Below are 11128 nucleotides of genomic sequence, written 5' to 3' on the forward strand. Positions count from 1 at the left end.
GTAAATGGCGGGAATTGTGTACAATGGCCCTGTGTATATCAGAGCTCCATATCCCAGCCCCGTACACGGTGTATACCCCGGGCCGGCTGTGTGAGGAGTATATAGTGTATTCTATGGAGGGATGGAGTCCTCCTCCCCGCTGGGTTATCACTGGCCTGTTTGAACAGGAAGGTTTTGGCGCTCATACGGGTCCCCTCCCCTCCCCCTGTGCCCGCTTAGCGCCTTTTATTGTGCTACATCGGGCGGGAAGTCGGAGAGGTGAAGGAGAGCGGGATCGCTAGACGGTGAGTACACGGCCACCGACCACCCCCTCCACACACCGACCACTGCAAGGTCACATCTACCGCAGGATGCCGGGGACGTCACACAGCGACTCCTCACAGAGAGGACCCAAGGCGGCCGCATGGAGTCAGTGTGCCTATAGTACTTCATACTGCATGGAGACAGGATGGGGCTGTACCAGTATCCCTGCATGGAGGGTGTATGTATGTGGGGACAGTACCAGTATCCCTGCATGGAGGGTGTATGTGTGTGGGGACAGTACCAGTATCCCTGCATGGAGGGTGTATGTGTGTGGGGACAGTATCCCCTGCATGGAGGGTGTATGTATGTGGGGACAGTACCAGTATCCCTGCATGGAGGGTGTATGTGGGGACAGTAGCAGTATTCTATGCATGGAGGGTGTATGTGGGGACAGTACCAGTATTCTATGCATGGAGGGTGTATGTGGGGACAGTACCAGTATTCTATGCATGGAGGGTGTATGTGGGGACAGTACCAGTATTCTATGCATGGAGGGTGTATGTGTGTGGGGACAGTACCAGTATTCTATGCATGGAGGGTGTATGTGTGTGGGGACGGTACCAGTATTCCATGCATGGAGGGTGTATGTGTGTGGGGACATTATCCCCTGCATGGAGGGTGTATGTATGTTGGGACAGTACCAGTATCCCTGCATGGAGGGTGTATGAGTGTGGGGACAGTATCCCTGCATGGAGGGTGTATGAGTGTTGTGTAGTATGAACATATACTACATGTAAGGGTCATTTGAATGAACACCCACACAGGGCAGCCATTCATTCAATGAGCTCCTCTACACACCATAAACCTGTCATATCTCCTCTACCTTTTTGGGTGTTCTTGTATTTTTTTGTTTTGGTGTTGTGATGTGTTTTGATGCACACAAGACACACGTTGTGTTTTGGGGTGCCATGAATGACGCTTCAAGTGTGACCTGTTCTGCGTGGTTTGTGACCGTGTGCATTGACAGAACACTGAAGTGTGAATGGGACCTCGAGAATGGGGGGTGAGCCCCCCCTTCACACCAGTGCGACTTAACAGCCCAAAGTCGTATGATGAGTTGCACCTAATTTTTGCCTATGGAATTGTTCAAATTGGTGCGACTGTCTGTCTTGTGCAAACTTTGAAAAGGTTTCTGCACTTTTTTTTGGCGATTTCATGAACATTGACATGTGCACAGAGGTCAGCAAGCTGCACATGAAATGGCACCGACCAGCGACTTTGAAATCGTGCCAAAGTATTGCAAAGCTGCATTTGGTGTGAACCCGGGGCTAATGCTAATATCACCTGCCAGGAGTGTGTGCTACTAATATACTGTATACCATAAGGAGAAAGTGAGGTGTAGTATTAATATCCCCTGTGAGGAGTGTGTTGTGTAGTCCTAATCTATGAGGAGTGGGTGGTATAGTAGTAGTTGATCATGCACAGTGTTGGTAGATGTGTAGGACAGACAAGAGAACAAATGTCACCTCTCCAGGGGCTCACCCACAACCTGCACTGTGGGGAGAGAGAATATCTGCTATCTACAGTCCCCAGCTTTTGATGGCCAAGGTCATTATCTGTCTGCTAGCCACCAGTTGCACAGCACACACTGTACGGTATTCAGCATTCAGATTACACAGCACTGAATGCAGCTTCAGCAATTGGTGAAGTTTATTTGGGACAGCTTGGCCCACACTAGATAAAGCTGGAGTTAAAGCGAGGCTCCACCCAAAAGGGGAAGCTCTGCTTGTTTGTGCCCTCCCCTGCCACATTTGACACTTTGGGGGGAGGGAGAGCAGGTACCCACTTCCTGGTAAGATTGCCGCATGGCGATCACCGTCATTTCTGGCTCCTTCTCCACGCTGACTTCTGGGTCCCAGAAGATGGACTGACCCTACAGGAAGCACAGCGTGACTCACACATGTGTAGTAGGAAACTGGGTGTGAAGCTGCAAGACTTCTTCATGTTTCCCTTACTACAGGTGCCTGCACCCAAAGCTGATTGACCAGGGTGGCTACATCACTGGATCCCTGGACAGTTAAATGTCCTCATTAGGCAACCGATGTAACTACTGACTTTTACTTTTATTTATTTTTTTCCCCCTACAGACTAGAACTCCTGCTGTAAGGTACACATGGGCTGAATGTCAGCAAGTTTAAAGGGGTTGTAAAGGTATACATTTTTTCACCTTAATGCATTCTATGCATTAAGGTGAAAAAAACTTTTGAAAATACCGCCGCCCCCAACCCCCCCCCCTGTTTTACTTACATGACACCGCGAAACTCGGCCGCTCGCTCCTGACCTCCATTCAGCCGATCAGCCTGGTCGCTGATTGGCTATAGTGGATGGATTGAAAGCAGCGCAGCCATTGGCTCGCGCTGCTGTCAATCACAGCCAATGGCGCGCCGGGGGCGGGGCCGAGTGATACAGCGAGCGGCTATATCACGGGAGCGCGCCCGCAATAACTAACCACCATGCGAGAGAGCTCGCATTAAGGTGGTTAGTTATTGCGGGGAGGAGCTGAGATAGCCGCCGAGGGACCCCAGAAGAGCAGGTTTGGGGCCACTCTGTGCAGAACGAGCTGCACAGTGAAGGTAAGTATGACATGTTTGTTATTTAAAAAAAAAAAAAAAAAATTTACCTTTACAACCCCTTTAACAGAAATCAGATGAAATTCAGCCCGTGTATACAGCAGCCTGTCCAACAGATGCTGGAAAACCAGCCTCCAAATGGCACTGGCAGCCAATGGTTGTGAGCGCTGATCAGTGTTCGGAGCACAAAGGCACTGCAGGGGATATTGTCACACTAACCTCACTTAGTATGGAGATCTCTCAGGTTGTTTTGTTTTTGTCCAGCCTGCTGGGTTGAACAAAGAAAAAAGCTTCCAGTATGTTCCTAGCTTTAGACCTTTTTAGCAGGTCTTGTCGACACACAAAGCTTCATGCAAAAAACAAAATCCATATGAAGGTTCTGAAAGCCCCAACATATTAAAGAGGAACTGCAGTCTGCTCACATAATTTGTGATAAAAACAGCTTTGCCATTCTGAAGCTTCCCTCCAACCACTTTGCATATTTTTTGTGTGTGTGTATATAGATATAGATATAGATAGATAGATAGATAGATAGATAGAGATTCGGAGTCTGGCTGAAGCTGTTGCCTGTTCACTTCCTGGATTTACACACAGGCACACCTCCAGCTCTGCAGCTCTCATTGGCCCTCTTATGTCTCATCCTCCCCTTTTTTTTGTTTTCCTAGCAAACTCCCATGAGAGCTGTACATTATATCATAATCCTAGGCTAATGACCAGACAATCAGGAAGTGGGCTGTATAAGGTATTTACTGTCAGGATTTTGTTTTTTTTACTATCCAGAGTTAAAACAACAAGGGCAGAAGATTTAATAAATGGAAAGTTGAAAAAATGACTGAAGATCTGTTTTTTAAATTGTCCTGGAACGATACAGGCAGCAGTGAGTGGGGGGGTTGTATAGCACCAATTTTAGGAAGTACACTTTAGTGGCTCTGTTTTGGTTAAAACGGAGCTCCACTTGTTTGCACCCCCACCTCACAGGCCCCAGAAGATTATAGGACCAATCACAGGGCACAGTGCGACATGTGCAGTAGGAAACGGCCCGCAAGTGTTCTTTTCCAGGTTCCCTTACTAGAGATGTTTGCACCCTGGACAGGCACGTGTCCTTATATTAAGTCAGCAGCTACAAATACTATTTATTTTTTCTTACTGAAGGAGCCTGGAGCTCCTCTTTAAGGTAAGGAAACCTGAGTGACTTTGGCACAGCTGCAGTATTTGCTGGATAGCATTAATGGCAGACAGTGTTTATTGAAATCTTTCTGTTAAGAAAAGCCAAACCTGTCTCCTTTCTTTTTGTGACTAAAGGCCAGACTGTACTTTATATTTCTTCCATTAGTTGGAGTGGAAGGTTTAGCTTCCACTTTGTTGGCTGATAGTTAAACTTCTGCTAGTCACACACTGCATATGCTTGTAATGCTTGCATAACCTACATAATCTTATTTGAAATAGTTTCCGTAAGAACGTCTAACATTTATATTGGGAGTCCTGTTCTTGTCTTTATGGTTCCGTCTGCTAATTCGGACATGTAGTTAATTTTCCTCCAGGCAAGTATACACAGGTCCAGCTTAATGTGAAATGGTGGGGGTGACGAGGAGGGATCTGAATGATCTCATATTCAGAAAGTTTAATTGAAAATGTTCTTAATTGCTTGGCAACTGTTGGAATTCATTTGTGTTTGAAAAGTCTAGATGGGATTAACAGATTAAAGAACAAATCCACCATGATTGGTTTTAGTATGTGACTCTTGATGGTTCTGCCTTTCCTTATGTATAACAAAGGAAGTTCTTCTTTAACAGATGGGTAACAGTGCAATGCAGCCTGTTGTACTGAAATACTACCTAGCCTAGGAGCTGGAGAACAGGTGGTTAAGGAAGATTACATTTTTGTGTGCCTTGAGCCATTACAAAATTGAACTAACAGATCTAACTTGCCAGATCCCATGTGGTCATTTGTAGATGATGTGCTATGGTACATGGAGATCTAGTAATGCCAATAGATTTGAGATCCCTATAGAACAGAAATGTGAACCTTTACAAGAACTGTATCTACCTGCCATTGCTGAGACTGCAATATTTGCAACTCTCTGCTAGACTTGGATCGTGTTTGAAAGACTTGAACTTGATGAGTTAAGTAGCTGTGACCTAAACTGACCATAGAAAGATCAAATCTCAGCCGGTTCATTAGGGACTGGCTGAGATGTAAACCATCTATGGGCAGGCTGATTGTACTCAAGTCGCTCATCGATCAACTTGTGTACAACCAGCATGTTGAATTTTTATCATGTGCCTATTACCAGTGGCTATAGCTGCTAGCAGTAATCGCTGTGTTCTCCCGACAGGGATGGCTCCCCGACCTGTGTTACAGGAAAGAAAATCGCTTAACCTATGGCCTGCTTCAGTTTCTGGTTTTGTTCTTAACCATATTGGAGATGGAGTGTTACCACTCATCCTGTTTTAATATAAACCAAATAAAAAAATCCCACAGTGTAGAGGTGAGAGCGTCTTCTAGTAGAGGTGAGAGCGTCTTCTAGTAGAGGTGAGAGCGTCTTCTAGTAGAGGTGAGAGCGTCTTCTAGTAGAGGTGAGAGCGTCTTCACCATGCTTCTCCCTCTTCTGATCTCACAAGAGACACTGAGTAGCGGCAGCCATTGGATACTGCTGCTGTCGGTCAGATCCCGTGAGGAGGTAGCAGGGGGTGTAGCCAAGCTCAAGGGGCATGCTCTTACAGGTGTCCGCTCAGCTTGGCAGAGCCAATGAGAGGACACCAGTGATCTTTTTGGATGTCTAAGGGTGGCATTCTTGCCACTGGTCAAAAAATGTAAGGGCATTTTTGCCACTGACCCCTAATGAATTGATTGACAGGGATTCCCTGAGCCCTGAAGCATTGGGAACATGTTAACCACTTACCGACTGCCGCACGACAATGTACGTCCAAGCTTTGAACGGGAAATCTTTGTTATGGCAGCAGCTAGCTGCCATAACCCCGGTATCCCCATTTTCGTGCGGCGGCCGGCTTTCAGATAAAAGTGGTCCCTGCGGTGGATTCGCAGCGAGATCACTTTTATCGGGGGGGGGGGGGGGTTGCCTACCGGAGCCATTGGTGGAGGCGATCGCATCCTTCCCTGTGGTGTGCCTGGAGACGAGTGAGGCTAAGATGGCGCCCACTCGTCTCCATGACACTGCTGGGCGGAAGCAATGTCAAAACGTCACTTCCACCCACGCCTCTTAAAGCCATATTTTTTTTCAATGTCATTTTTTTTTTTTTTTTAAATTTTCAAAAAAGTGAATTTTTTCCCCAAAAAAAGTGCACTTTTAAGACTGCTGCGCAAAAAAAAGTATTGCAACTACTGCCATTTTATTCTCTAGGGTGTTAGAAGAAAAACCATATATAATGTTTGGGGGTTGTAAGTAATTATCTAGCAGAAAAACTTTTAAACAACTTTTTTAAACATGTAAACACCTAAAATCCAAAACGAAGCTGGTCCTTAAGTGGTTAAAAAAAAAGTGACTTTTAGGGCCGGTTCACACTGCTGCGATGCAGGAACCCTGCGAATCCACTGCGGGTTCCCGCATCGCATGTCTCCCGGCGGCAGTTCACACTGCCCTATGCGAACTGTTGGGAGTGTCAGGTAAAAGTTATTGACACTCCCCCAAATCAGTTTGCAGATCGCAGTGCGATCTGCAAACTCTGACAGGAATTGGATCGCTGTGGTCACCCATGCGATCCGATTCTGCTGCGGACAAAAAAGGGTCCTGTGCGAGTTTGATGTGAATTCAGCCATACGATCTTTATGGCTGAAATCGCATCGCACAGAGATTGCTTGTGATTTTCACTGCGGTGCGAAACACATCCGATCTGACATCGCAACCGTGTGAACCGGCCCTTAATGTCCAATGTTGTAGCTCTACCTCTTTGCAAATGTATCCAATAAGGGAGCAAAAAAGGCAACTGGCAGTCTTTCACACAGGTTTTGCTGCGTGAAAGACCAAGTAATTGATCTTTAATTGTAAATGTTAATTGTTTTATTGGTCCTTCTTGTTTATAGGAAATGGCCCATTTTTATGGCACTCATCTTCTTCAATTCTGGGCTTTGCCTATTGGCATTTTACTGGTATTGAGCCAAATGATGGTTTAATAAAGGAAGTATACACCCAGTGCAACTTGGCCAAAGTGTCACTAAATTGCCAATATAAGGTTTTGGGACATTGTGTGAGCTCATATTGAGCATAGTGAGGTGTCTTCACTATGTTCTTCTGTGTTTAATCCTTTTTGCTCATGTTTTGATTTTCTTATTTTTACAGAATGAAGAGTCTGCCTGCTTCTCTGTTTTGTTCATCATGGAATTTTTCTCATCTCTAACCCACCAGAGCCAAAGGAACTCTAGAAATTCAATTTCCATACGCAGTAAATAGCAAAGACTTTAGTCCGAGACGCTCGGCCCTACTCAGTTTACTGCATATTTAATTTTTATAGTAATTTATTGAATTTATTTTCATACCTCACTTTTTCTGTTTACATATTAAGTATTTTATTAGATTTGTTTTTTTTTATTTGATCATTGAGCCAAAAGTAAATATGGAATCAACAACAATTTTTAGTGTCGTTACCAGTGCAGTTAGCACCCAGGTTGAGGCTGTGATGTCTAACTCTCTTTGGTTGCTTGTGTTGGGCTTTGTCATAGCCTTTGTGCTGGCTTTCTCGGTTGGTGCCAATGATGTAGCAAACTCCTTTGGCACAGCTGTAGGCTCTGGTGTGGTAACCCTTCGACAAGCTTGTATCCTGGCATCCATCTTTGAAACCGTGGGCTCTGTTTTATTGGGCGCAAAAGTAAGCGAAACCATCCGCAAAGGGCTGATTGACGTCAACATGTACAATAACACACAGGAGCTGCTAATGGCTGGATCCATCAGTGCTATGTTTGGTGAGTGAAATTGACCTTTTTTTTTTTTTTTATATTTTTTTTTTTTGTGCTTTGCTTTCAACTTGTATTATGTATATGTAACGAAAAATCTTTGCCTTGTTTTTCCAATGTCTTGCAGGTTCTGCTGTGTGGCAGCTTGCTGCTTCCTTCTTAAAGTTACCAATCTCTGGAACACACTGCATTGTAGGAGCCACCATTGGCTTCTCTCTGGTAGCTAAAGGACAACAAGGCGTTCAGTGGTCTGAGCTGCTTCGTATTGGTAAGTTGTGTGTGTTAGGATCTTCAATTCTGCTGCTGTATTTTGCAGGAAGGGAATTTTGGCCCTAGATTTTGCAGTGAGCTTTTGCTTGTATAATGGGTACTTTAGAGGTTTTCCACATTTCCCCGGAAAGTGGAAATTAGCCTTTTGATTGACGTTAATGGCCAACAGTGGGGTTCTCTCTTCAGACACCTCAAAAGTACTATTGACCCATGCTTCCACAGCCTTAAGAATGCTCTGGACTAATGAATATACAGTGGGCATGTTGCCTACCTCGGACAACAAATTTTATATTGGGGTTTTAACATGTCCCCTTTTTTATTTGCTTAGGCCTAGCACTTCAAAAGATATTTACATACTTCTGTATACCATATAATCTGCTTGAAAATGGAGCACACGTTGGTTCTTTTAGGGGTTGGACAGACAACTGGATGTAGAAATATAAGTGGCTGGGTGTGTGCGTGTAGCAGACTTGGTAATCTTTTCAGATATATAGTGCTACCATCAGCTGCAGAGCGTTTAAGAGTGAGGACATGCAGTGGCATCAATATAAACACAAATATTTGAAATGATGGGAAGGAGATTGCCCAGACAAGCTTCCAATCCAAGGAAAGCAAGAGGTCTTGGTAGCCATGCTCCAATTCCATGCTACCCAGCTTGCTTGGCAAAATGAACAATTGCGGATGTACACTGTGGAGCTCTGCTTATTGGGTTCAATTATCTATAAAAGCAACAGGTAGCATGTGAGGCTTGGCCAGTCCGCAGAAGCCCCCATATACAGCTCAGCCTCTATGCAATGTTACTGTTACTGTAAATTTTACCAACTGGTGGGTTTAATTCTGGTCAATAGCCTCCAAGTGAACCTCTGCAAAATTTTGCGTAGGTGATTTCTAAGCTCTGACACTTTTTTTTTTTTTTTTGCATGGACCATAAAATCACATCAATACTGATTTGTACAACCAGCCTGTTGTATTTTTTCCTTACTGATCACTGTTGCCAGCTATAGCTGCAGTGCTGATTGTATTCTGAAAGTGGGGAAGGCTCTCTACCTTAGGCATACAATAGCACAGTGGGAGTGATTTTCTCTCCCCCTCCCATCCACCTCAAATTTGTAAAAGGGGGAATTCATGAAGAGAGGGAGATGATGAAATATTTTTCACACCTCAACTCTGTAATTCAAACAGAAAACCATATGTAGTGTGTTGTGCTGAAACTCTTATGACAGTTGCACCCCATGGTAAAATGCTGCATTTTACCACGTGGGCAATTGTGAAAATGGCCTTAAAGCCAGGTAAGCATAACGCAAATTGCATTTTGCTATTGCGTTATCCAATTACTGTACTGTTTGCTGGCCGCCAAGTTACATTCAGTAGACAGTATTAGCATTGTTTTTTTACCACGCTGTTATACAAGTGTGGGTAATATAAATACACACTGCAACTAGAGCTGCACAATTAATTGTTAAAACATCATGATCTCGATTCAACCCCTCTGACGATCTGATTCTTTCATATAACAAGTGGAGAGACTTATCTGCTCACTCAGCTGTCAAAAGAAAACATAAGGGCAGTCTGCCAAGTTTAAAAATGAAACATTGTAACTAACTTCCTTCTTAGATTAAAGGGAAACTTTTGTGTGTAAAGAGAAAAATCCAGGCAGTCTGCGAAGTTTTTAAACGTGTAAATACAGGAAGTTTAAAGCGGGGGTTCACACAAAAATGGAACCTCTGCTTTTCGAACCCTCCTCCCCCCTCCGGTGTCACATTTGGCACCTTTCAGGGGGGAGGGGGGTGCAGATACCTGTATAATACAGGTATTTGCACCCACTTCTGGGCATAGACTCCCGCGAGTCTACACCTCTTCCTGTCTACCCCAACCCCCCGTTGTCTGCTGGGAAACACACTGGTCCCAGAGACAGCAGGAACAATCTGGATTGCGCAGTGCGACTCGTGCTGATTCCCTTACTGAAGGTGGCGGCAGCACCCGAGTGACAGATCGGCTTCAGGTGCTGACATTGCGGGCTCCCTGGACAGGTAAGTGTCCGTATTTTAAAAGTCAGCAGCTGCAGTATTTGTAGATGCTGACTTTAAAAAAAAAAAAAAAAATTCGGTGGACCTCCGCTTTAACCACTTAAAGTCTAAATCACTGCATTAACCCAGCAGTCTTTCAAATGCAATTTTTTGTGGGAAAAAAAATACACTTCAATGAATAAAAAAAGAAACTGTAAAGTTAGTGTGTGTGTGTGTGTGTGTATATGTGTATATGTGTATATATGTATATGTGTATATGTATATATATGTATATATATATATATATATATATATATATATATATATATATATATATATATATATATATATATATATATATATATATATATATATATATATATATATATATATATATATATATATATTTATAGTGAAAGATGTTACACCGCGAGAATTGTGATCTATCTTCTAAGCAAAAAAAATTGTGAATCTCATTTTAGCCAGAATCGTGCAGCTCTAACTGCAACCAGATTGCATGGTACTTCTGCACTTAATGGGAAAATGTTAACCGTGTAATCTCTCTTCCAATTGCACATTCCTTGTTCTTTCATGTCATGTCTGCCTCCTTTTTTTTTTTTTTTTTTTTTTTTTTTTTTTCCTGTCACCTTCAAAAAAAGATATATTGCCCTTTGTCTTTCTTATTTTCTTTGAATAATAATTAAGCAGTAAATATATTTTGGGTGTAAAATTTTATTTTTTTTATTTTTTTTTTAACCCTTACAGACCTTTTCCCTACAGGTAAGCCTATAATAAGGCTTACCTGTAGGTACAGGAAATATCTCTTAAATCCCCTTGCGCCGACGTCATCGGCGCATGCACACTTTAGAAAGGGCATGATCGTTGGTTGTTTCTGTGCATCGGCAGCCCATTTTTAAAGTGGTGGTAAAGCCTGCCTTGTTTACTTGTACCTACAGGTAAGGCTTATGTGTAGGTACAGAATCTCCTAAACATGCACTGTTTAAGAGATGATTACTATAGTAGCAGCTGGTGACCTCACCAGCGCACTGTGCTCTCGATTGGCGGTGTGCC

At 43.6% G+C, this 11128-nt stretch overlaps 1 protein-coding gene across 1 annotated transcript in view; it reads left to right on the forward strand.

Annotated features, from left to right (window-relative positions):
- Positions 1-11128, forward strand: part of SLC20A1 (solute carrier family 20 member 1) — a 48327-nt gene that overhangs the window by 11946 nt on the left and 25253 nt on the right. The window contains 2 exon segments of the mRNA XM_073622122.1: positions 7171-7790; positions 7909-8049. Coding sequence (XP_073478223.1) covers positions 7445-7790; positions 7909-8049 — 487 coding nt within the window. The 5' untranslated portion in view covers positions 7171-7444.

Source organism: Aquarana catesbeiana, linkage group LG03 (assembly GCF_042186555.1).
Source record: "Aquarana catesbeiana isolate 2022-GZ linkage group LG03, ASM4218655v1, whole genome shotgun sequence".
In the NCBI taxonomy this organism is placed as follows: Eukaryota; Metazoa; Chordata; class Amphibia; order Anura; family Ranidae; genus Aquarana; species Aquarana catesbeiana.